General features: G+C 45.7%; 1 protein-coding gene across 1 annotated transcript; it reads left to right on the plus strand.

Moving 5' to 3' along the window:
• The first annotated feature begins 10609 nt into the window (after positions 1 to 10609).
• On the plus strand, positions 10610 to 15832 carry LOC140387447 (UDP-glucuronosyltransferase 2A1-like). Its single transcript, XM_072470566.1, has 3 exons — positions 10610 to 10686; positions 12387 to 12452; positions 12611 to 15832. The coding sequence occupies exons 2-3, from the start codon at positions 12446 to 12448 to the stop codon at positions 14023 to 14025; spliced, it is 1422 nt and encodes a 473-aa protein (XP_072326667.1). The 5' UTR covers positions 10610 to 10686; positions 12387 to 12445; the 3' UTR covers positions 14026 to 15832.
• Positions 15833 to 27874: the final 12042 nt, after the last annotated feature.

Below are 27874 nucleotides of genomic sequence, written 5' to 3' on the forward strand. Positions count from 1 at the left end.
TTTTGGGGTGGGCACTCAGTGGCCTTGCCTGGAAGTGTTGTGAGCAGGGATTTGGTGCCGCTGTGTCTGGTAGACAATGAGATTGACAGGATAGTTCTATTGTTCCTGGGAAGACCTTTTAATGGCCTTTTTCCTCTGTTAGTTTCTGCATAGGTCTGAGCTACAGCTTTGTATATTTGAAGGCTGCAACCTGTCAGACTTGGGCAAATTTCCCAGCGTTCTTTGCAGTTGGCCATTTTAGATGACCACATGGGGAGATGTGATGATAGGAGTGACGGGCATAAGAGGGGTAAAAAGAAAGAAAGAGGAAAGAGAAATGATAGCCTTAGGTTGAAACGAGAGCCATGAATGAACACAGGGAAACAAAAATTGCAGAACAACACTAGGATAGATTGAGCTGGTAATTAAAGAGAAATAGAGAGGGAACAATAGGATGGAGAACAATGTTCAACTGAAAACAGAAAATGCTGGAAATATTCAACAGGTCTGGCAGCATCTGTGGAGAGAGAAACTGAGCGAATGTTTTAGTCGGCGATTTTGTTGTCAGAACAATCCACAGTGCAGCATATTGATTCATTCCAAATGGTTCACAATGAATATTAAACTATTACCAACTACAAACATATGAACGTAGGAATTAGGAGCATCAGGTTAGGGTTAATTAGCAGAGTTACCTCACCACCTTTTCCTAGTTTCCCATCTGTAATATCCCGCACGGGACCTGCAGGGTGGAAATTATTATCTTCCCCGTGGTTCTCGCGGAGTACGAGCTCCCCTGCTGAGGGGAGGGGAACTCCATTCAGCATTGTATAAAAGGTCAGCCAGTAAGGCATTGACCAGGAAGAGACCCGGTCGGGATCTACTGGAAAGTGTAAATAAATCTATGTTCTTTATTTTACTCAGTGCGGACTCGCCGTGTCCTTATTAAACTATCCTTCCGAAATGTCAAATACCCTTGCACGGTAGCACAAGTGGATAGCACTGTGACTTCACAACGTCAGGGTCCCAGGTTCGATTCCCTGCTGGGTCACTGTCTGTGCGGAGTCTGCACGTTCTCCCCGTATCTGCGTGGGTTTCTTCCGGGTGCTCCGGTTTCCTCCCACAGTCCAAAGGCATGTAGGTTAGGTGGATTGGCCATGATTATTTGCCCTTAGTGACCAAAAAGGTTAGGAGGGGTTATTGGGTTACGGGGATAGGATGGAAGTGAGGGCTTAAGTGGGTCGGGGCAGACTCGATGGGCCAAATGGCCTCCTTCTACACTGTAAATTCTCTGATTCTGTATGTTCCATGTTTTATTCAGGCCCCAGCCATGGTCACCTTGAAGCCATGTCTCTGGAATGACAGTCAGGTCACACATATTTATTTCTATCTGTGCTAACACTTCATCTGTTTTGATATGAATGCTACGTGAACTCAGATACAGAGCCATCAATTCTCTCTTTTTACTGTTTTTGCAAAATCGAACCTTATCCGCTGGTGCAGTCTTTAATAATAATAATAATGATCTTTATTAGTGTCATAAGTAGGCTTACATTAACAATGCAATGGAGTTACTGTGAAAAGCCCCTTGTCGCCACACTCTGGTGCCTGCTCGGGTACACTGACGGAGAATTCAGAATGTCCAATCACCTAACAAGCACATCTTTTGTGACTTGTGGGAGGAAACCGGAGCACCCGGAGGAAACCCACGCAGGCACATGGAGAACGTGCAGACTCCGCACAGACAGTGACCCAAGCCGGGAATTGAACCCAGGCCCTTGGCGCTGTGAAGCAACAGTGCTAACCACAGTGCTATAGTGCCGCCTTTAGTTTATACACTGTGTCCCTTCCTGCTACACTCTGGTTATTGTTACACAAGTTATTGCCCTGAACTAGTGCCTGTCTTTTCCATTTAATTTATTACAATTTCCCTCACTTGATCCCTCCCCCCACTATTCAGATCAAAGCTCTCTTTACTGTTCTCGCTCTATGACATTACAGAACAGTGAGTCCAACACGGTTCAGGGGAAGATGACCCCCATCCAAACATCTCTGAATTTCACCAGTATTGCTGCCAGTGCACCAGTAATCGAAGCTCATTTCTCACACACCAGTCTTTGAGCCACACATTTTACTCTGTAATCTTATTTACCCAATGCCAATTTGCTCATGCCTCAGGTAGTAATCCTGAAATTATTATCTTTTTAATTTAGCCCCTCACTCCTCATAATCCATACGCAGAACATCTCTCCTCGTCCCATCTATCTCTTGGTACTCAGGTGGAATGTGACCACTGGATCCTCCCCCTCCCTCTGCAAGTTCCCCTCCAGCCCTGAGCAGATGTCCTGAACCCCTTGAATTCTGGAACAAAGTGTTCAGGTAACTTTACCCCTCCCTGATTCATCGCCGTTTCCGTAGCTCAGCCTCCAGCTTTGAGCCGTAGTATCTCGAGCTGCAGACACTTACTGATGTGTTGATGCTTTAGATCACACTGGGGTCCACCAACAACATACAGCAGTTGCGTATTTATTGGCCTGCCATCCTTATTTTGTGCTGATCAATTAATTAATTTGAAAATCCCTCTATTCACCAACTACTTATCAACTTAAATCCTACTATTACTCTGACCTTAGTGACACTGGTTTGTTCCAGGAAAAATCTAATCTTAAAATCTAAACCCCGGAATGTAAAGGGTGGCACGGTGGTCAGTACTGCTGCCTCACGGTGTCAGGGGCCCAGGTTCAATTCTGGCCTTGGCTGACTATGCGGAGTTTGCGCATTCTCCCCATATCTGCGTGGGTTTCCTCTGTGTGATCTAGATTCCTCCCACAGTCCAAAGATGTGAAGGTTAGGTGGCTCAACCATGCTCAATTGCCCTTTAGTGTCCAAAGCTTAGATGGGGTTACGGGGATAGGGCATGGGAGCAGGTAGGGTGCTCTTTCGGAGGTTGGTGCAGACTTGATGGGCCAAATGGCCTCCTTCTGCACTGTAGGGATTCAATGATTTAGTGATTTTTGCTGTCATCATAGAAAGTCTTGGGCGGAATGATTAGCATCCCTGCCTCTGGGCTCCATTCCTACTTCAGAACTTGATGCCCAAGGAAGGTGTGCTCATAACAGGGCCAAACAGGGGTATAATCAACCTGTAAATCCTTCTGGCAGGTAGTAAGAGTGGGATGTTCTCCTGGTCAACAATGCTTGATATGGGATGGCACCCTCAGGATGGCAGCAGGCCATGATAAAGTAGCCACGGAAACACATTCCTTGTCTCATGTGCCAATAGCCATGGGAAAGAAATAAAGATAAGAATTCTGATTAACATTACACCTACAAATTACACGTGGAATTAGGAGGGCTAAAAGAGGCCATAAAATGTCTTTAGCAAACATGGTCAAGGAGAATCCCAAGGCATTTTATGCATATATTAGGAGCAAGAGGGTAGCAAGAGAAAGAGTAGGCCCACTCAAGGACAATGGAGGGATGTTATGCATGGAACCACAAGAAGTTTCCGAAATCCTTAATGAGTACCTTGTACTGGTATTCAGCAGGGAAAAGGACATGACTGATGTTGAGGTCAGGGAAAGGTGTGTGAACGATCTTGAGAATGTCAATATAGCAAAGATTTGATTTGATTTGATTTATATTGTCACATGTATTAGTATACAGTGAAAAGTATTGTTTCTTGCATGCTGTACAAACAATGCATACCGTACATAGGGAAGGAAGGAGAGACTGCAGAATATAATGTTACAGTTATAGCAAGGTGTAGAGAAAAGATCAACTTAATACGAGGTAGGTCCATTCAAAGTCTGATGGCAGTCGGGAAGAAGTTGTTCTCGAGTCGGTTGGTACGTGACCTGAAACTTTGGAATCTTTTTCCTGACGGAAGAAGGTGGAAGAGAGTATGACCGTGTTGCGTGGGGTCCTTAGTTATGCTGGCTGCCTTTCTGAGGCAGCGGGAATTATAGATAGAGTCAATGGCTGGTTTGCATGATGGACTGGGCTACATTCACAACCTTTTGAAGTTTCCTGCGGTCTTGGGCAGAGCAGGCTCCATACCAAGCTGTGATACAACCAGAAAGAATGCTTTCTATGATGCATCTGTAGACGTTGATGAGGGTCGTAGCTGACATGCCAAATTGCCTTTGTCTTCGGAGAAAGTAGAGTCGTTGGTGGGCTTTCTTAACTATAGTGTCGGCATGGGGGGACCAGGTCAGGCTGTTGGTGATCTGTACACCTAAAAACATGAAGCTCTCGACCCTTTCTACTTCGTTCCCATTGATGTAGACAGGGGCATGTTCTCCACTACGCTTCCTGAAGTCGATGACAATCTCCTTCGTTTGTTGACATTGAGGGAGAGATTATTGTCGTCACCAGATTCTCTATCTCATTCCTATACTCTGTCTCGTCATTGTTTGAAATCCGACCCACTACTGTGGTATCATCAGCAAATTTGAAAATCGAGTTGGAGGGGAATTTGGCCACACAGTCATTGGTGTATAAGGAGTATAGTATTGGGGGTTGAGGATACAGCCTTGTGGGGCACCGGTGTTGAGGATGATCGTCGTGGAGGAGGTGTTGTTGCCTATCTTTACTGATTGTGCTCTGTGGGTTAGAAAGTTCAGGATCCAGTCGCAGAGGGAGGAGCCGAGGCCAAGGCCACAGAGTTTGGAGATGAGCTTCGTAGGAATGATGGTGTTGAAGGCTGAGCTGTAGTCGATAAATAGGAGTCTGACATAGGTGTCTTTGTTATCTAGGTGTTCCAGGGTTGAGTGCAGGGCCAGGGAGATGGCGTCTGCTGTGGACCTGTTGCAGCGGTAGGTGAACTGTAGTGGATCAAGGCAATCTGGGAGGCTGGAGTTGATTCGTGCCATGACTAACCTTTCGAAGCACTTCATGATGATGAATGTCAGGGCCACCGGACGATAGTCATTAAGGCACGCTGCTTGACTTTATTTGGTACAGGGATGATGGTCATCTTCTTGAAGCAGAAAGGGACCTCAGATTGTTGTAAAGAGAGGTTGAAGATGTCTGCGAATACCCCCGCCAGCTGATCCGCGCAAGACCTGAGTGCTCGTCCGGGTACCCCCATCCGGGCCAGTGGCTTTCCGTGGGTTGACCTTCGAGAAGGCTGCTCTGACGTCTGCAGTGGTGATCTCAGATACAAGTTCATCCGCGGCTTCTGGGGTGAGGGGCTCGCTCTCGCTGACCTCTTGCTCAAAGGCGGCTTAGAATGTGTTGAGCTCATCAGGGCGGGGTGCTTTGGAGCTGACGATTTTACATGCCTTCATCTTGTAGCCCGTTATGTCTTGCAGACCTTGCCATAGACGGCGGGGGTCCGTGTGGCTAGCCTGCGACTCGAGCTTGGTTCAGTACTGTCTTTTGGCGTCTTTGATGGATTTCTTTAGATCATATCTGGCTTTCTTGTGTAGGTCAGGGTTGTCTGACTTGAACGCCTCATACCTAGACTTCAGCAACCAGTGGATATCCCTGTTCATCCAGGGTTTCCAGTTGGAAACATGCGGATTTGATTCTTTGGCACACAGTCTTCTACACACTTACTAATGAAGTCAGTTACTGTAGTGGTGTACTCGTTCAGGCTGGTCGCAGTGATTTTAAATACTGACCAGTCCACTGACTCCAAGCAGTCCCGTCGGAGATCATCCGATTCCTCAGACCAACAATGTACGACTTTCTTTGACGGATTCTCCCACTTCAGTTTTTGCTTATAGGCCGGGAGCAGGAGCACAGCCGTGTGGTCAGATTTGCCAAAGTGTGGGCGGGCGATAGAGCGGTAGCATGTTTGATATTTGTGTAGCAGTGGTCCAGGATGTTTGGGCCTCTGGTGGAACAGGTGACATGTTGGTGGTAACTTGGTAGTATGCTCTTGAGATTGGCCTGATTGAAGTCCCCAGCTACAATGAACAAGGCCTCGGGATGTTTCATTTCAAGGCTATTTGTGGTGGTGAATATTTCGTCCAGTGCAATTTTCACATTGCATGGGGTGGGATGTAAACTGCCGTCAGGATAATGGAGCTGAACTCCTGCGGAAGGTAGAAGGGGCGGCATTTTAGCGTCAGTATTCTAGGTCCAGGGAGCAGAAACTCGCCAGTGTTGCTACATCTAGGCACCAGGAGGGGTTGATTAGGAGGCGGACCCCACCTCCCCTTGCCTTGCCTGAGGCCATCGTACAGTCCATTAGGTGGATTGAGAAGCCCTCTGGTTGTCGGGCACAGTCCGGTGAAGCAGGAGTGAGCCATGTCTCCGTGAAACAGAGCACACAGCAGTCCCTTAGTTCTCTTTGAAAAATTAGTTTGGCTTTAAGTTTGTCTAGCTTGATTTCCAGAGATTGGACATTAGCTCGGAGTAAGCTGGGCAGAGGGACTTTGGGGCCGCGTTGTTTCACTCTCACCTGCAGGCCTGCACGTTTTCCATGCTTCCTGGAGTGACTGGGAGATGGTGATCATATGCAGTGTTAAGGGAATAGTTGTGTCCAATGAGTTTATTCACTCTGGTCAGTGTGTGGATGGAGGATTTGTTGCCTTGCATGCAGTTCCTGCGTCGGTAGGTGGGTCTGCACGATCGAGCGTGCCGGGTCACTGTCGGGCTGCGGTTTGGCTTCACGGATCGGTGGATGTCCAGACCACACTCCGGCGTGGATGGGGTGAAGGCTGGTAAGTGGATGACGTCTCTGGGATCGCGGTTGCCGATGAGGCAATGGCCGGGTCCGTGTGTTGGGGTCCGCAGCGTCCTTTCCAGATCACGGTCTTCCTTCCGAGGACAGAGGATCTCTAGACCTGCAAGTAAATTTAAAAGAGCAGTATTATTGATTGTTAGGCTGTGGGAGTTGATTTTTAGGAGTGTGGGGCGACTGTAGAGGGGGGCGGGGGGGGGGGGGGGGGGGGGAGTCGAAGGAGTGCTTGGGGCCTGCGGGAGGTCGCAGCTCTCCGGGTCAGAGGGGTTGGGAGCTGGGGTGGGGGGGGGGGGGTGGGGGGGTGAGCTGGGGGAGGGCTTCAGCTGCTGCGATGCTGGGCTGGTCCTTGGAGAGCAGCAGAGTGGAGGTCCCGACTTCTGTGGTGTTTTCCAGGTCTCTGGGAGCTGGTAGAGTGAAGGCCTTGCCTTCTAAGGCATTTTCCTGGTCTCTGACAGCCGCTGTAAGGGAATTCCCAGGCTTGGGACTGCAGCTCCGGCAGCTGCTCACACGTGGTCGGCTGGTCCGGCTCGATTTCAGGTCATCAGTTTCAGGTGTCTCCAGTGTCCTAAAGATCGCTAAATCTGTAAGTAATTGAATTAGAACATTGTTTGAGAGTTTAAAAGCGTTAGAATGAAGTTTTAGAAGAATAGAACAAGAGTAAAAGATAGAATTAGAGGGTATACTGGCCACAGCTTGCAAGAAGTCGCCTCGCTCCGGCGCCATCTTAAGGAGGAAGTGTTGAGTATCCTAAATTGCATTAAGGTGGACAAGTCCCTGGGGCCAGATGGGATCTATCCCAGGTTACTGCGGGAGGCAAGGGGAAAAATAGATGGGGCCTTAGCAGATACCTTCCCACCCTCTTTGACCACAGACGAGGTTTCAGAGGACTGGAGAATAGCCAATGTTATTCCCTTTTTTAAGAAAGGAAGCAGAGATAATCCAAATTATAGGCCAGTGTGCCTGACATCAGTGATGGGGAATCTTTTGGAAAAGGTACTGAGGCACAAGATATATGAACATTTGGAGAAAAATGGACTAGTTAGTGACAGGCAAAATGGTGAAGGTCTCATGAACTTGATTGAGTTTTTTGAAGAGGTGGCAAAGAAAACTGATGAGTGAAGGGCTGTGGATGTAGTTTGTATGGACTTTAGTAAGGCGTTTGACAAGGTCCCACATGGCAGACTTGTACAAAAACTAAAACCACATAGGATCCGGGGTGGGCTGGCTAGATGGATACAGAACTGGCTTGGTTATAGAAGACAGAGAGTAGCGGTGAAAGGGTGTTTTTCAGAATGGAGATCTGTAGCTATTGGTGTTCCGCTGGGATCAGTGCTGGGACCTATGTTGTTTGTAGTATATATAAATAATCTGGTGGAAAATGCGGGTGGTCTGATTAGTAAGTTTGTGGATGACACAAAGATTGGCGGAGTTGCTGATAGTGCCGAGGATTGTCAGAGGATACAACAGGATATAGATGGGTTGAAGACTTGGGCACAGAAATGGCAGATGGAATTTAATCTGGACAAATGTGAGTATTGCATTTTGAAGGATCAAATCTAGACATAAATTGTACAGTAAATGGCAGAACCCTTAGGAGCATTAACATACAGAGGGATCTGGGCGTGCAGGTCACAGTACCCTAAAAGTGGCAACAAGGATGGCCAAAGTGATTAAGAGGGCATGTGGCATGCTTGCCTTCTTCAGCCTTGGCATTGAGTACAGGAGTTGGGAAATCATGTTGCAGCTGTATAAAACCTTTTGTGAGGACGCATTTGGAGTATTGCGTGCAATTCTGGGCATCACATTACCAGAAGGAAGTGGAAGCTTTGGAGAGAGTTCAAAGAAGGTTCACCAGGATGTTGCCTGGCCTCAAGGGTGTTGGCTATGAGGAGAGGTTGAATAAACTAGGATTGTTTTCACTGGAAAGACGGAGGCTGAGGGGAGACCTGATAGAGGACTACACAATTTGGAGGGGTATAGACAGGGTGGATAGACAGAGGCTTTTTCAAAGGGTGGAAGAGTCAATTACAAGGGGGCACAGGTTCAAGGTGAGAGGGGGAAAGTTTAAGGGCGATATGCGGGGTAAGCTTTTCACGCAGAGAGTGGTGGGTGCCTGGAACGTGCTGCCAGAGGATGTGGTGGAAGCAGGCACATGAGCAACATTGAAGAGGCATCTGGATGGGTACATGAAGAAGGAGGAAATAGAGGGATACGGGCCAAGTAAGGGCAGAAGATTTTTTTAAAATTAGGACATCATGATTGCCACAGGCTTGGAGGGCCAAACGACCTGTTCCTTGCTGTACTGTTCTTTGCTCTTTATTCTTTGTTCTAAATAAGACAGAAGATTCAACAATTACTTATGTTTCTCCCACTGGCATTTCTTTATTATGATGTGGAGATGCCGGCCATGGACTGGGGTGGGCACAGTAAGAAGTCTTACAACACCATGTTAAAGTCCAACAGATTTGTTTCAAATCACTAGCTTTTGGAGCACTGCTCCTTCCTCAGATAGATTCCAGAAACATATATATAGACAAAGTCAAAGATGCAAGACGATACTTTGAATGGGAGCCGTTGCAGGTAATTAAGTCTTTACAGATCCAGAGAGAGGGGTAACCCCAGGTTAAAGAGGTGTGAATTGTCTCAAACCAGGACAGTTGGTAGGATTTCGCAAGTCCAGGCCAGATGGTGGGGGGGTGAATGTAATGCAACATGAATGCAAGGTCCCGATTGAGGCCGTACTCATGTCTGAGGAACTTGGCTATACATTTCTGCTTGGCGATTCTGCGTTGTCGTGTGTCCTGAAGGCTGCCTTGCAGAAAGTTTACCCGAAGATCAGAGGCTGAATGCCCTTGACTGCTGAAGTTTTCCCCGACTGGAAGGGAACATTCCTGCCTGGCGATTGTCGCGCAATGTCCGTTCATCTGTTGTCGCAGCGTCTGCATGTCCTCGCCAATGTACCACGCTTCGGGACATCCTTTCCTGCAGCGTATGAGGTAGACAACGTTGGCCGAGTCACACGAGTATGTACCGCGAAACTGGGGGGTGGTGTTCTCACGTGTAATGGTGGTACCCATGTCGATGATCTGGCACGTCTTGCAGAGATTGCCATGGCAGGGTTGTGTGGTGTCGTCGTCGCTGTTCTGAAGGCTGGGTAGTTTGCTGCAAACAATGGTTTGTTTGAGGTTGAGCGGTTGTTTGAATACAAGTAGTGGGGGTGGGGGTTGACCTTTGCAAGATGTTCGTCTTCATCGATGACGTGTTGAAGGCTGCGAAGAAGATGTCATCGCTTTTCTGCTCCGGGGAAGTACTGGACGATGAATTCACCCCCACCATCTGGCCTGGGCTTGCGAAATCCTACCAACCGTCCTGGCTTGAGACAATTCACACCTCTTTAACCCTCTCTCTGGATCTGTAAAGACTTACCTGCAAAGTCTCGCATTCAAAGTATCTTCTCTGCATCTTTGACTTTGTCTATATAAATGTTTCTGGAACCTACCTCTTCAGTCACCTGAGGAAGGAGCAATGCTCCGAAAGCTAGTGATTCGAAACAAACCTGTTGGACTTTAACCGGGTGTTGTAAGACTTCTTACTATTTCTTTATTAATTAGGAGGAAACTAATTATGCAAATTAAATCACAATTTTTGTCATGTAATTTTTCATTTAAAAAAAACCCTATTCTTTACACACTCTGATAGCTGCAGAGTCATCAGCTCTTTACACCCACCCTCCCCCCAAGAACAGGTACTTAACAACCAATCCAATGTTAATTTTATTTTCAGCGTCGGGACGTCTGACGTGAGTTGCTGCAAAGTGAATGGTTATTGGCCCTGGCAAAATGCAGAAATAAAGACAGCGTTGACTCCCCCCAAGTCAAATAAGAATTAGTATAATACAATCAGGAACTCACTTAGACCTTGGACCTACAAGCTCAGTGACTGTACTCTTCATTGAAGCTGAAATCTCAGCTCACGGCAATACAAGGCTGACTGCAGCGCACAACTACTTCACCAGTAAGTAAACGATGATAACTTTACCACAAAGAGTTTTATAAGCTACAAGTTAAAATCAATCTTTTAAATGTGAGAAATAGATACCCTCAGGTCAGATATGCAGAAGTGTTTTTAGTTTCTGCAACAATATTGCAGATAGCCTGACTCTAATCGTCCAAAGTTCACGAGTCCAGGAAGTATTCCTCTACATTGGGAAATTGCATGCCAATCCACATTTAAGAAAGGTGAAATAAAAGCGCATTATCCCAGCATATATAGTGAAATTCCTGGGGTGAGAATCTCTGTCCTCCCCGCTCGGCTATCAATGGAATTTCCCATTGATTCCACCCTATCTCGAGGGTTTGGGTGCGCCATCGGCCGGAGCGGAAGATCCCGCCTGTGTGAAACCTGGAAGGTCTCTCGAATTATGCATAGAGGATGGGATTCTCTGGTCCGCCAACCGGCCCGATCGGCAGCAGATTCTCCGTTCCCGCAGCCGACCAATGGGGTTTCCCAGTGTGGCCACCCCACGCCGTTGGGAAACCCACGGGCGTGGGACACTGCTGGCGTACCGGAGGCCCCACCAATGGGAGAATTCTGCTGAGAGTGTGTGAGGAACCTGTTGCTCCTGGTGGGACTTGCTGCTCCCTGCTCATCCAACCAAATGCAACACAATCAGCTTCAACTGTATCCAAAACATTTGTTTCTGTATGAGAAGGCATTCAGCCCACAGGTCAGATTTGTTTAATGTATTGCCAAATACAGACACAACTCTCTATCAGCTGAGGCTGAACTAGTGTCTTATACAAGTTCAACATAACCCCCTTGCTCTTGTATTCTGTGTCGCTATTCAAAAAAAGAAAGCTGTTTGCTTTATTGACTGCTCTCTCAATCTGTCCTGCCACCTTCAATATTTTACGCACATATCCACTCAGGTCCCATTGTTCACACACTCCATTCTGACCAAAATGAAACTCTTCTCATTTCTCTGCATTGAACTTCGTCTGCTCATTCCATCAATTTGTCTATGTCCTTTCGAAGTTACACACTGCCCGCCTCACAGTTCACAATGCTTCCATTTGGATATAGAAATACATTTCATTGAATACCGACAGTACAGAAGGAGGCCATTCGGCCCATTGAGTCTGCACCGGCCCTCTGAAAGTGATCCCCACCCAGGCCTACTCCTTGCAACCCTGTAACATCACCTAACCTACACAACTTTGGACACTAAGGGACAATTTATCATGGCCAAGCCCTCACCGACCCTGCACATCTTTGGACTGTGGGTGGAAACCGGAGCACCCGGAAGAAACCCACGCAAACACTGGAAGAACATGTAAACTCCACACAGTCACCCAAGGCCAGGATCTGGGTTTCAGGTGCTGTGAAGCAGCTGTGCTAACCACTGTCCCACCGCACACTCCAAAAATCTGCAAATGTTGAAATTCTGCCCTGTGCACCAAAGTCGGGGTCATTCAGAGAGGGTTGTGAATGTTTAGGGTTTTCTACATCAGATAGTTGCGAATGTTCAGACTTTGAGGCACAATCAAGACTGTGAAGCAAGGGAAATTGGGATCAGGTGGGAAAGTGGAATTGACGTAGAGCTTCCAGCATGATCTTACAGAATGCCGGAGAAAGCCCCTTCCTGGTACTATTTCTTAAGTTCTGAAGATTTCCAATGAATGTTGTAATACAGATATTTTTGTTCAATTCTTCAGCAGTATCTGGATATCCTTTCCTCTCAATATGGAATATCTTGGATGGAAAAGAAGATTCCATGTTACGTATGTTCTAAGTATCATCATCATATCATTACCAATAACCCAGGGAGCTAATATATTAGTTGTACCTGCTGAGGGAAGTCACTGGGTCAATATGAGAATTCTAATGGAAGAACTGAAACTTCATGGGCACAACATCACTGTGCTTTATTTCTCAACAGCTTGGTATGTCAACGAGCGGCCTGATCTATATCGATCAATCATTGTTGAACTGCATGGAGAACTTGCAAAAACTAGAAGTGAAGACATTATGCGAGGATTTACACAAAAGGCATTGGATATTTTTCAGAATGATTCAACAACATGGGGCTTTGTTAAGTGCCAATATGAACTAATGACTTCTATCCACACCGCTCATATTTATCTGCGAAATCTTAGCCACGCACTTTTTCAAAACAAGAATTTGTTAACCCAACTTGAAAATGAGCACTTTGACTTAATACTAGCAGATCCTTTTTTACCTGTAGGTCCAATACTTGGTTATTATTTAAAACTGCCATTGGTGTATAATGTTCGCTGGCTCTCCAGTGGAGATGCGCATTTTCTCTTTGCCCCATCACCACTGTCCTACGTTCCAGTGCTTGGGTCAGGATTCACAGATAAAATGAGTTTTCTCCAAAGAACTAAAAACATAATCATAAATCTTCTTCAAAGATCTGCTTTAGCATTTATCATTCATCCCATTTACAATGAAGTCTGTCATCAGTATCTGGGCCCAGACACAGATATTGAGATGATTCTCCTGAGGGCAGATGTGTGGCTGATGAGAGTTGATTTTATATTTGAATTCCCGAGGCCCACCATGCCAAACATTGTTTACATTGGGGGATTCCAGTGTAAACCATCCAAACCTCTAGCAGCAGAGTTTGAAGAGTTTGTCCAATCTTCAGGGGAACATGGGATTATTGTGATGTCTCTGGGGACCATTGTCAGCTCTTTGTCAATGCAAATTACAATGAAAATAGCAGAGGCCTTTGCTCAAGTACCTCAGAAAGTTATTTGGAGATATGATGGAAAGATCCCTCCCAACATAGGAAATAATACGCTACTGGCAAAATGGATCCCTCAGAATGACCTTTTAGGGCACCCCAAGACACAAGCTTTCATTTCCCATGGTGGCACCAATGGAGTTTATGAAGCCATCTATCACGGGGTGCCAGTAGTTGGCATCCCTCTGTTTTTTGACCAGTTTGACAATATGCTTAGACTTGAAACCCGAGGTGCAGCAAAAGTGATAAATATTGCAACATTGCAGTCATCAGATCTATTGCAGACAATTAATGAGGTAATAAATAACGCATCCTATCGAGATAACATGCAGAAACTCTCTGCTCTCCACAGGGATCAACCAGAGTCTCCAATGGAGAGAGCCATTTTCTGGATTGAGTATGTTGCTCGACACAAAGGTGCAGCACATTTACGCTCAGAATCTTACCGACTCCCCTGGTATGTTTACCATTGTGTAGATGTGATATTTTTCCTGCTGTCTCTGTTCCTCATTGTCACAATGCTAACTGTTCTACTGTTGAAGAAAGTTTACAACGCTGCTCGGAGAAAAAAAGAAAAAATCCAGTAAGAGTTGTACATTGTACAAGCCAGCTTCACCAAGATCAATCATGTTATCAATCTTATGAAGTTCACACAGCAATCAAATAAACATAGTAAGCCATTTAAAAAAAATTACGGGAAATTTAGCGTGGCCAATCCACCTACCCTGCACCTCTTTGTGTTGTGGGGGTGAGAACCATGCAGATGCAGGGAGAATGTGCAGACTTCACACGGACAGTGACCCGGGGCTGGGATCGAACCCGGATCCTCAGCGGCATGAGGCAGCGGTGCTGAACACTACACCACCGCGCTACCCAAATAAACATAGTCGGAATAAATAATGTCATCTTTTGAATTGGAAAAGAGGCTTTGACTCCTTTCACAATCTCAATGGACATTTTAATCCAGTGTCTAATCCATTCCTTTCCAGGTGACACTGATTTGAATAAAGGATTGAAATGAAGTATCACAGGAGTGGTACGTCAGTCAATGGTGGTCCTTGTGGGTAGATATGGAAATGAAAAATACTTACATTTTATGGAAAAGAGCTGCATTGTTCAACGCGAGTAACCTTTTCTGTTCACATGTCGCAGTGAAGGTAAAAGAGGAATATGAAACATTTGGGATTCACTGACACAGATGCCTGTTTCCCCCCAATTATCAGAACTACCCTCTTAGGGTCAAAGGTTTCCAACCAAGCTTCACTTGGTTTGGCAGTCTGTTTGACCTAATTATTGATTGGTATTGGTAAAGTTCTGGAAATGGGAAGACAAGCTCCCCTTTATTGAACTTCCACACACCTTGGAATATTTCCGATTATCACAACTAAACTCAGATAGGATGGTCTCATTTACTGACAGGCAGATATCACTCGAGCTGAGCACCAATTGCCGTATTACACATGTCGGGCATCCAAGCGACTTATGCAATCACTTCCTTCATTTGGTAGTTTTGAATGTATGATAGGCGTAAGTCGTAGACCTCAAAGACGCTGCTGTGAACTCCATTGAGTGCCGGAATATTATGCACGAAAAGTGTTATATAAATCGGAAAAACAAGGGTATCAGTAATTCTGCTGAAGTCTGTGAATTCAGACAAATTTAATTATGAGAAACATTTTTGCAAAAGAGCATAGGGAGGACAAAGGATCTTCTACACACTGTCTGTTTCCTATCAATGGTCAAAGCTGGAAACATTCGGCTTGTCAAGGTGCAGGGTCATGTTCGTTGAATAAGCCAAAAAAAGCAAACTCACACTGACCACAATTATACAAATCAATAGTAGGTAAAGGTCTGAATAAAGCAATGTTCCTGTACAATGTGTCTGTCTTTGATAATTTTGACAAGTAGAGGTTAACTTTTACAAGCTGCGGCCTAATTAGGAATTGGTAGTATAATTTCGCCTAGTTGACGTAAGGCAATTTTCTTCATCAGATGAAGAGTCTGTTGACTTGAAACATTTCTTTCTTGATAGACGCTGGCAGACCTGTTGAGTTTTTCCAGCATCCTCTGTCTTGTTTCACATTCCAGGATCCACATTAATTTGCCTATTTTAGTTTGTTTCTGAACCTTCTTTTTGTAATTCCACATCAGAATGGAAGTCTTTGAGAGGTTGTATGTTCTGCTTTCATTAAAGTGATAAAAATTCCTTGACTGGATTTTTTATGGTTAAAAATGTGTAAGGAGGTTGTAGTCAAGAAGGTTATTTACGGGTGCACTTTTGACCAAGCACGTTTTTTGGTTCTGTAAGGCGATTTTAACTGTTGTCACTTTCACCTTGCCTACTTAAGTCCTTTTCTTCTTTCCAATAAATCTTTTGCTTTTTAAAACTCAAAATGTGCTACTGGAGTCCTATGCTTTCGCGGTCAGTAGCTCATCCCCTGCACGTTCATAATAAAAAAAAGGTTCATAATCAGTGAGAACTCACTCCGGGGTCTGTCTTCCCAGCAATAACATCTGCAGTGGTTATAACACTAGGAATAAAGCGATATGGGGTAAGAACAGGAAAGTGAAGTCAAAGTAGTAGTTCAATCATGATTGTATTAAATACAGAGCAGACCTGAAGTGGTGGCGGGGTGGTGGTGGTGGTGGTGGTGCTGGTGGGGGTGGGGGTGGGAGGGGGGGGCATTGATGGTTATAGAAATAAAACGGATGTATCAGAAAGCATACATGGAAGAGGAATCTGACTGTATACCAGAATGTTATTACCTTAAAAATGATGTCTTGATGAGAAAATGGAGACCGCTACATATTCATCAAGTGGTATTGCCGGTAGGGTATAGAAAGGAAGTGTTGCAAGTAGCACATGGGGTACCAGTAGGAGGTCATTTGGGAGTAAGGAAAACTCAAGCTAAAATACTAAAACATTTTTATTGGCCTGGACTACATAAAAATTAAAGATCTAGTCAAATTTTGTCGATCATGTCACACATGTCAAGTGATAAGGAAACCTCAAGCGGTGATAAAACCAGCACCCTTAATACCCATTCCAGCATTTGAGGAACCTTTTACAAGGGTCTTAATTGATTGTGTAGGACCTCTTGCTAAAACAAAAAGTGGGAATCAATGGGCGGGATTCTCCGACCCCCCCACCGGGTCAGAGAATCCCCAGGGAGCGGTGTGAAGCCCGCCCCGCCGCTCAGACGGCGGCTGCCATATTCTCCGGCGCCGGTTTTCGGGCGGGGGCAGGGACCACGCTGGTCCGGGGCCATTGGCAGCGCCCCCCCCCGGCAGTTCGCGGGGCCCCAATGGGCCGAGCAGCCGTCGGTTTCTGGCTAGTCCCGCCGGTGTGGATTGGACATGGTCCCACAAGGCGGGACCTGGCAGGTACATTGGCTGGTGCGGTCCTCAGGAGGGAGCGGGGGGTCCGACCCGGGAAGGGGGCCCCCATGGTGGCCTGGCCCGCGATCAGGGCCCACCGATCTATGGGCGGGCCTGTGCCATGGGGGCACTTCTTCCTTCTGCGCCAGCCGCTGTAGGGCTCCGCCATGGCCGGCACGGAGAAGGCACCCCCCTGCGCATGCGCCAGAATACACCGGCCTGTGTGCCCATGGGCTGAACCACTGCTAACTCGCGCAGTCCCTTCGGCGCCGGTCTAGCTCCCGGAATGCAGAGAATTTCTCAACTTCTGGTCGGCCCGACACCGGAGTGGTTTGCGCCATCTTTTATGCCGGCGTCGGGCCATGGCGCCGGAATGGGAGAATCCCGCTTATTATCTTTTGACTGTAATAGATGTGTCTACTAGGTTTCCAGAAGCCATTCCATTGCGCAATATTACAGCTAAAAAGATTGTGGGGGAGTTACTTAAATTCTTTACTCGATATGGACTACCCACGGAAATACAATTGGACCAAGAATCAAATTTTACGTCAAAGTTATTCAGAAAGGTTATGGATAACTTAGGAGTAAAACAATTTAAATTAACCGTGTACCATCCAGAATCGCAGGGAGCATTAGAACGGTGGCAGCAAACGTTAAAGTCAATGTTGAGGGCTTATTGTCAAGATTATCCAGAGGATTGGGATAAAGGAATTCCATTCGTATTGTTTGCAATTTGGGATGCACTTAATGAGTCAACCAAATTCAGTCATTTTGAACTAGTTTTTGGTCATGAGGTAAGACGATCACTTAAATTGATTAAGGAGAAATTGGTGAGTGAGCAGTCTGAAACTACATTATTGGATTACATGTCAAATTTTAGGGAACAGTTAAGTAGAGCAGGTGAATTGGCTAGACAACATTTAAAAGTTGCACAGCATGCAATGAAACAGGAAGCGGACAAGAAAGCAAATGTTTGTAGTTTTGCCAGTGGAGATAAAGTTTTAGTATTGTTACCAGTGGTAGGTGAACCTTTAAAAGCAAGGACCTTATCAGATTGAAAGGAAATTGAGTGAGGTGAATCATTTGGTAAGAACAACATTTAAAAGTTGCACAAAATGTGATGAAACGGGTAGCCGATAAGAAATCCAAAGTTTGTAGTTTTGCCAGTGGAGATAAAGTTTTAGACCATAAGACCATAAGACATAGGAGCGGAAGTAAGGCCATTCAGCCCATCGAGTCCACTCCACCATTCAATCATGGCTGATTTCAACTCCATTTACCCGCTCTCTCTCCATAGCCCTTAATTCCTCGAGAAATCAAGTGTTTTAGTGTTGTTATCAGTGGTAGGTGAACCTTTAAAAGCAAGGTTTTGTGGACTTTATCAGATTGAAAGTAAATTAAGTGAGGTGAATTATGTGGTAAAAATGCCAGATAGAAGGAAAACTCACTGAGTGTGTCATGTGAATATGCTTAAAAGGCATTTTAAAGGGAAGGAGAGCAAAAGGAGGAGGTTTTAGTGATTCTAACTCAAAGTGAAGAACCAAATCCAGATGACTCTGAATTTGAATTTGATATTCCTCAAATTAATTTGGATAACGAGGATGTTCTTAAAAATTGGGATAGATTACTGAATTTCCTTCTAGAGGAAAAACAAACTGGCCTGAAAGAATTATTAATATCAGAGGGGCAAGTTTGTGGAAATAAGTTGGGAAGTACTAAAATGGTTATACATGATGTAGCTGTGGGAAATGCTGTTCCAATTAAACAATCTCCATATAGACTTAACCCTCTAAAATTGACATAGGGTCAAAAAGAAATTGAAAGTATGCTTCAAAATGGCACGATCGAAGTGGGTTGCAGCGAGTGGAGCTCATCCATAGTGATGTGATTGTGTATGGACTATAGAAAGGTTAATGCTGTTACAAAACCAGACTCTCATCCTATCCCACCGTTGGAGGACTGCATTAAGAAGGTGGGACAATCAGCTTTGATCTCCAAACTGAATTTTCTCAAAGGTTACTGGCAGAGACCTTTATCTGAAAGGGCGAAGGGGATTTCAGCTTTTGTGACTCCAAATTGTATATACCAATTCAAATGGGTGACATGGTAGCACAGTTGTTAGCACTGTTGCTTTACAACGCCAGGGTCCCATGTTCGATTCCTTGCTTGGGTCTCTGTGCGGAGTCTGCACGTTCTCCCTGTGTGCGTGGATTTCCTCCGGGTGCTCCGGTTTCCTCCCACAAGTCTCAAAAGACGTGCTGTTAGGTAATTTGGACATTCTGAATTCTCCCACCATGTACCCGAGCAGGCGCCGGAATGTAGTGACTAAGTCCTTTCCACAGTAACTTCATTGTTGTGTTAATGTAAGCCTACTTGTGACAATAAAGATTATTATTAAGTTATGCCATTTGGCATGAAAACACCCCCGCCACATTTCATTGCTTAACTAACAAAGTCATTTCAGGATTACCCAATTGTGCGTTATACATAGATGATCTGGTGATTTTTAGACAGACATGCAAAGAACATTTGAACCATCTGATGGAGTTATTTTTAAAAATATTTAGAGTACCCAATTCATTTTTTTTTACAATTAAGCAGCAATTTAGCGTGGCCAATCCACCTATCCTGCACATCTTTTGGATTGTGGGGGCGAAACCCACGCAAACACGGGGAGAATGTGCAAACTCCACACGGACAGTGACCCAGAGCCGGGATCGAACCTGGGACCTCGGCGCCATGAGGCAGCAGGGCTAACTCACTGCGCCACCGTGCTGCCCTGATGGAGTTAGTTGATCAGCTTCAGGAGCTGGGTTTGGTGGTAAACCTAGTCAAAAGTGAGTTTGGAAAAGCCCAAGTCATGTTCCTGGGTATACAATTGGACATGGCCAAATGGTCCCACGGGATGTGAAATTCAAAGTTATTGGGGAGTTCCCAATACCCTCGACACAAAGGAAAATAATGAGATTTCTTGGCATGAATGGTTTTTACCATAAATCTGTGCCAAAATTTAGCAGTGTGGTTGCTCCACTGACGGACTTGCTGAAGAAGGGTAGCAAATTTCAGTGGATGGCGGACTGTCAACAGGCATTTGATGACCTGAAGGCTGTGTTAACCACTCCAAATTACACAAAACCATTCAAAGTGGCTGTCGATGTGAGTGATGTGGTCGTAGGTGCTGTGCTCTTGCAAGAAGACAATGAAGGAACAGAGTGGCCTATTGGTATTTTTCCAAAAAATTTAATGATCACCAGAGGAAGTATTCAACAATTGAAAAGGAGACTTTGCGCTGGGTGCTGGCTTTGCTCATTTTAACATTTATGTTACCAGCAATTCGTCTGAAACAATTATACACACTGATCATAATCCATTTATGTTGTTGGAGAAAATCAAGAATAAAAATGCCGGAATGTTTCGATGGGGTTTATTAATACAGCCATTTAATTTAAAACTTATACATGTGGCAGGATGAGAAAACGTGATAGCCGATGCTTTGTCACAAATGTGATGAAGAGAAGCCGATTCGATGGTGGAAGGCAAAGAACTAAAATGGACTGTATTATTGCAAATGTTTGCCTGTTTTGATGTTTTAAAATGTATGTATGTTTACTGTCAAGTGTTAGGAATGGGCAAGTGAAAAGGTGAAAAATGAAACCATCTTTGAAGTTGATGGTTTTTTTTTCTTGGGGGAAGGTGTCATGTGAGTGTCCCTTTAAGAAAGATCTGGGGCGCGATTCTCCACTCCCACGCCGACATGGCCGCGCCATCGTGAACGGCGTCGAGGTTCACGACGGCGCGGAACGGCCCCGGTCCCGACTGATTCAGGCCCTGACAATGGGCCAGGATCGGGGCCGCGTCATCCACACGCGCCAGGCCTTGTCGCCCGCGTAAAAGCCAGATGAGGAGAATATTTTTATCTCAGAGGGTTGTGAGTCTTTGAAACTCTGGCTCAAAAGATGATGGAAGCAGAGTCTTTGAATGATTTTAAAGAAGTTAAAGATTACTGGGGTAAATCGGAATGTGGGGCTGATGTTACAATCAGAGGAGCCATGATTTTATTGAATGGTGGATCAAGCCCGAGGGGCAGAGTGGCCTCCTCCTACTCCTCATTTGCATATCCATTTGTGTGATATGGCCGTCCTGCCTGTCCCTCATAACCTTGAACTTCTTTGTTGATCAGAAATCTGGTCTATCCAAAGGCTGACAGAATTTCTAATTGTCTAATATTAGTCCTCACAAAAACACAAGAATTAGGAGCAGCAAGGGGGCTATTCAGTCCTGAGAGCCTGCTGCACCTTCATTTAAATCATGGCTGATCTGATTGTGGCGTCAAAGAGCAAAGAACAATACAGCACAGGAACAGGCCCTTCGGCCCTCCAAGTCTGTACCGGTCATGATATCAACCTCGGTCAAAACCCTCAGCACTTCCTAGTGCCGAATCCCTCTATACCCATCCTATCCATATATTTGTCAAGATTCCTTTTGGACGCCGTTAATGTATCTACTTCCACAATCTCCCTTGGCAACGCGTTCCAGGCACTCGCCACCCTCTGTGTAAAAATCCTGCCTCGCACATATCCTCTAAACTTGCCCCAAGGACCTTCGACATATGCCCCCTGGTGACTGACCCCTCCACCCTGCGAAAGAGTGCCCTACCCTGGGACTGCACTTTCCTATCATCCCCATAACCTTTGACGATCAAAATATATTGAACTCACCCTTGAATATATTCAATGATCCAGCCGCCACGGCGATCAGCGAATATTCAACATCACATGTTCTAATTTGGAATGAGTTTTATCGCAGATGAACAGCATTGTGTCATCAACTGCAATCAAATGGTAAAAGATGCTCGAAAGCATTGAGAGCGTCAAAGTTGTTCAATTCAATCAATAACAGCATTGAAAATACAAGGAAATGAATTACTTCAATAATATCTGAAATTATTAAACACTGTTTATTTAAGCCAAAAGCCCTTCCCACTATACTGTACATGTTTGAGAACTCCCACCAGATCCCCATCTGTTCTTAATTAATTTTACACGCATGGTCCAACCTATCCACCCACCCATCCCAAGCAGGACATACACCCTCTCCCCCCACATTTCCTCCCTCACTTCCACCCCACCCCACCGACACCAGTCTCAGGATCTAAACCCGCCCTCCCCCACCCCAATCTCAGGGTGTAAAATCTTCCCACTCCCCAGCCCCCTCCAGTTTACAAACTCTCACCCCCCTCCATCCCTTCACTCTCATGGCCCTGCCGAACCTCAAACTCTTGAACCTTGAACAGCAGGCCCACCGAACCTTGAACTCCCGACCGCGCCAAACCACGAACTCCGGACCCCGAAGAACCTAAAGCTTCAGGCCCCACCGAACAACGAAATACAGCCCACTGAACCTTGAACTCCAGATCCCACTGAACCTCGAACTCCAGATCGCACTGAACCTCGAGCTCCAGATCGCACTGAACCTCGAGCTCCAGATCGCACTGAACCCCGAACTCCAGATCGCACTGAACCTCGAACTCCAGATCGCATTGAACCTCGAACTCCAGATCCCACTGAACCTCGAAATCCAGATCGCACTGAACCTCGAACTCCAGATCGCACTGAACCTCGAACTCCAGATCGCACTGAACCTCGGACTCCAGATCGCACTGAACCTCGAACTCCAGATTGCACTGAACCTCGAACTCCAGATCCCACTGAACCTCGAACTCCAGATTGCACTGAACCTCGAGTTCCAGATCGCACTGAACCTCGAACTCCAGATCGCACTGAACCTCTAACTCCAGATCCCACTGAACCTCGAACTCCAGATCTCACTGAACCTCGAACTCCAGGTCCCACTGAACCTCGAACTCCAGATCGCACTGAACCCGAGCTCCAGATCGCACTGAACCCCGAACTCCAGATCCCACTGAACCTCGAACTCCAGATCGCACTGAACCTCAAACTCCAGATCCCACTGAACCTCGAACTCCAGATCGCACTGAACCTCGAACTCCAGATCGCACTGAACCTCGAACTCCAGATTGCACTGAACCTCGAACTCCAGATCCCACTGAACCTCGAACTCCAGATTGCACTGAACCTCGAGTTCCAGATCGCACTGAACCTCGAACTCCAGATCGCACTGAACCTCGAACTCCAGATCCCACTGAACCTCGAACTCCAGATTGCACTGAACCTCGAGTTCCAGATCGCACTGAACCTCGAACTCCAGAACCCACTGAACCTCGAACTCCAGATCGCACTGATCCTCGAACTCCAGATCCCACTGAACCTCGATTCCAGATCCCACTGAACCTCAAACTTCAGATCCCACTGAACCTCGATCTACAGATCCCACTGACCCTCGATTCCAGATCCCACTGAACCTTGATTCCAGGTCCCACTGAACCTCGAATTCCAGACCCCACTGAACTTCGATCTTCAGATCCCACTGTACCTCGATCTGCCGATCCCACTGAAGCTTGAGCTTTGGGCCCTCACGAAGGTGAAAGCCCAGGTACTGATGAGCTATTATATTTATGTGCGCCTTCCAGCCGCAAAATACTCACCTCATTGCCAGCGCCATTGCTACTCCCATCCCAGCTGCAAAAGTGAAACAGTGCTGGCTTTGATGTCATTTCTGGTTCCAGACAGGGAGGTGAGGGGCATCTCGCGTATTTGATGGGGAGGCGGAAAGGTGGGTGTGGTGATATGCATGTACATATCAACATATGTAGTTGTTTATCAATGTATATAGTTATCGGATCAACCTCCGACCAGCAGGTGGAAATAGAGATCTATCATGTGACTTGAGACACCCGCCAGTTGGTAGCAAGTCGTACAAGAGGGTAGTTGCACTTAGAATGGCGCCAGGAGAATTCACTGAATTAACTTAGTAGACATCATCTGTATTATAGTCCATTAGTTATCTTTCCACATGTTTGTTTATAAATCATCTTTATAGTTAAGAACATTAGAACTAGGAGCAGGAGTAGGCCATCTGGCCCTTCGAGCCTGCTCCGCCATTCAATGAGATCATGGCTGATCTTTTGTGGACTCAGCTCTACTTTCCAGCCCGAACACCAGAACCCTTAATCCCTTTATTCTCCAAAAAACTATCTATCTTTATCTGAAAAACATTCAATGAAGGAGCCTCAACTGCTTCATTGGGCAAGGAATTCCATAGATTCACAATCCTTTGGGTGAAGAAGTTTGTCCTAAACTCAGTCCTAAATCTATTTCCCCTTATTTGGAGGCTAAGCCCCCTAGTTCTGCTTTCACCCGCCAGTGGAAACAACCTGCCCACATCTATCCTTCAGAATTTTACATGTTTCTATCAGATCCCCCGCTTCCTTCTGAATTCCAACAAGTACAGTCCCAGTCTACTCAACCTCTCCTCGAAATCCAACCCCTTCAGCTCTGGGATTAACCTAGTGAATCTCCTCTGCACACCTTCCAGCGCCAGTACGTCCTTTCTCAGGTAAGGAGACCAAAACTGAACACAATGCTACAAAACTCCATTTGCCTTCTTAATCACCTGTTGCACCTGTAAACCAACTTTTTGCGACTCATGCACCAGGACACCCAGGCCCCTCTGCATAGCAGCACGTTTTAATATTTTATTATTTAAATAATAATCCTTTTTGCTGTTATTCCTACCAAAATGGATAACCTCACATTTGTCAAAATTGTATTGCATCTGCCAGACCCTAGCCATTGACTTAAACTATCCAAATCCCTCTGCAGACTTCCAGCATCCTGTGCACTTTTTGCTTTAAGAAGCCATCCCCTATGGACAAGCGCTCCGTATACACAGGATCTGCTCAGACGAGGAGGAGCGTAACAGACATCTACAGGCGTTGAAAGATGCCCTCGTACGAATGGGATATGACACTCGACTCATCGATCGACAATTCCAACGCGCCACAGCGAAAAACCGCGCCAACCTCCTCAGAAGACAAACATGGGACACAACCGACAGAATACCCTTCGTCGTCCAGTACTTCCCCGGAGCGGAGAAACTACGTCATCTTCTTCACAGCCTTCAACACGTCATTGATGACGATGAACATCTTGCCAAGGTCATCCCCACACCCCCACTACTTGCCTTCAAACAACCGCGCAACCTCAAACAAACCATTGTTTGCAGCAAACTACCCAGTCTTCAGAACAGTGACCACGACACCACACAACCCTGCCATGGCAATCTCTGCAAGACGTGCCAGATCATCAACATGGATACCACTATTACACGTGAGAACACCACCCACCAGGTACGCGGTACATACTCGTGCGACTCGGCCAACGTTGTCTACCTCATATGCTGCAGGAAAGGATATTCCGAAGCATGATACATTGGCGAGACCATGCAGACGCTGCGACAACGAATGAATGGACATCGCGCAACAATCACCAGGCAGGAATGTTCCCTTCCAGTCGGGGAACACTTCAGCAGTCAAGGGCATTCAGCCTCTTATCTCCGGGTAAGCGTCTCCAAGGCGGCCTTCAGGACGCGCGACAACGCAGAATCGCCGAGCAGAAACTTATAGCCAAGTTCCGCACACATGAGTGCGGCCTCAACTGGGACCTGGGATTCATGTCGCATTACATTCATCCCCCACCATCTGGCCTGCGAAATCCTACCAACTGCCCTGGCTTGACACAATTCACACCTCTTTAACTTGGGGTTACCCCATCTCTTGATCTGTAAAGATTTAATCCCCTGCTAATGGTCGCATTCCAAGCATTGTTTGGCATCTTTGAATCTGTCTATATATGTGTTTCTGGAACATACCTCTTCATTCACCTGAGGAAGGAGCAGCGCTCCGAAAGCTAGTGACATCGAAACAAACCTGTTGGACTTTAACCTGGTGTTGTAAGGCTTCGTACTTTTTGCTTTGCCGCTCATCTTAGTGTCGTCTGCAAACTTGGACACATTGCCCTTGGTCCCCAACTCCAAATCATCTATGTAAATTGTGAACAATTGTGGGTCCAACACTGATCCCTGAGGGACACCACTAGCTACTGATTGCCAACCAGAGAAACACCCATTAATTCCCACTCTTTGCTTTTTATTAATTAACCAATTCCCTATCCATGCTACTACTTTACCCTTAAACAACTATATATTCTGTGTACGTCATTATAACGGTCATAACACAGAGCACAACAGTGGGAGAAGAGGGGAGAATGGAAGGAGGCAGAGGTGAGGAAGGGAGAGGGGGCTGGGGGGAGGGGAAAGATGGAGAGCAGGAGGGTGAGTGTTGGTGGAGTGGGACATTGTTGTTCAATATGAGTTATATGTCACCAAGAAAAGCATAAAACCAGCTTCTTAAAATGCATGCTAAAACAGAGTCTCCTTTTTCTGAAATTACTCAGTTTCAGGATGGTTGAAGTACTCGATATTTGGAAATATGGAAAATAAACTCTTGTGAACTATGATTGCTCTTGAGCGCAACAAATGTCAAATAAGTGCAAATGAATGCGGTTGAACGGAGATGAAGTTAAAACGTGCGAATAAGTCTCCTCATATTCCCAGTACTTTTCAAAGCCCATTTTTCTCTTTCAGTCCCTGGAAAAAACTCTCTTCTGAGTCACTTACAACGGCATTTTCAAATTCCCAACTCTCGAGACATCCATTTGCCCTGACAATTTTGCCGATGAGGCATTTAGTGAAGAGAATTCACCTCTGATCAGGAGGTCCAGGCAGAACTTTCAAATTGTCGAGGTAAGACATTCAGGAGGTGACGCAAAGCAGGTTTACACCAAAGGAAAGTGGAAATCTGGATCTCTTTTTGCCAAATAAACTCTTGCAACTGAATGAACTGAATGTTTCATGACTGAGACCGATAGGGTTTTACTTATTCAAAGGTATTCAGGGCTATGTAACATAGCGAATAGATGGAGTTAAGATACAGATCAGCCATGATCTAGTTGAATGAGGAAACAGGTTCAAGCAACTGAACGATTGATCTTATAATAATAATAATCTTTATTAGTGTCACAAGTAGGTTTACATTAACACTGCATAGCAGTTACTGTGAAAATCCCCCAGTCGCCACACTCCGACGCCTGTTTGGATACACAGAGGGAGAATTCAGATGCCCAATTCACTTAACAGCACGTCGTTCGGGACTTGTGGGAGGAAACTGGAGCACCCGGAGGAAACCCACACAGACACAGGGAGAACGTGCAGACTCCGCTACAGGCAGTGACGCAAGTAGGAATCGAACCCGGGAACCCTGGCGCTGTGAAACAACGGTGCTAACCACTATGCTACCATGCTGCCCTATTTCTGTTCATGTGTCCCTGGCAGTGTAGTTACTTAGAAGGAGGTGCTATTAGGGAACACAAAATTCTAAACTACTTAAAACTGTCACAAACCATAGAACATTTTTAAAGCAAAAACCATCAGGGAAGCCATCTGGAACATTACTGGCCAGCATTAGTGAAGATTCCGAAACCTTTAAATGTGGCTGATTTGAATTGTCTGAGAGTAGCTGATCTATAATTAAGTGATCAACACAATATTAAGATGAATGTATGAAAGAGTCAGCCTCGACTTGACAAAATCATCACAGAAGTCAGACAAAATATCCAGCAGCATTTCTTTATTAATGTCTGTGATTGCATAACTAACAGCATTTTAAAATCAGCAAGCACTTTGTTCTTGTTCAAGAAATATAACCCTCCAATTAACCCTGTCGACCCCGCGTGTTCCTAGATCTGATTAACAATGAAAAACTGAAAGTAAGTGTGGAAGATTTTTTGTCTTCACGGCTCTGTTTTAGAACAGTACATAGAAACGTAGAAAATAGGAGCAGGAGAGGCCATTCGGCCCTTCAAGCCTGCTCTGCCATTCATTACAATCATGGCTCATCATCCAACCCCATGTCCTGATCCTGCCTTACCCCCATATCCTTTGATCCCCTTTGCCCCAAGTGCTATATTTAAATGCTTCTTGAAAACATGTAATATAATTAAGACCTTCTGTTATCCCAGATTCGATCAGAATTATTGATGGTTCTGTTTTGCCCAACTTCTACTTACATTTTCAGGCATT

The sequence above is a fragment of the Scyliorhinus torazame genome, chromosome 12, assembly GCF_047496885.1.
Source record: "Scyliorhinus torazame isolate Kashiwa2021f chromosome 12, sScyTor2.1, whole genome shotgun sequence".
In the NCBI taxonomy this organism is placed as follows: domain Eukaryota; kingdom Metazoa; phylum Chordata; class Chondrichthyes; order Carcharhiniformes; family Scyliorhinidae; genus Scyliorhinus; species Scyliorhinus torazame.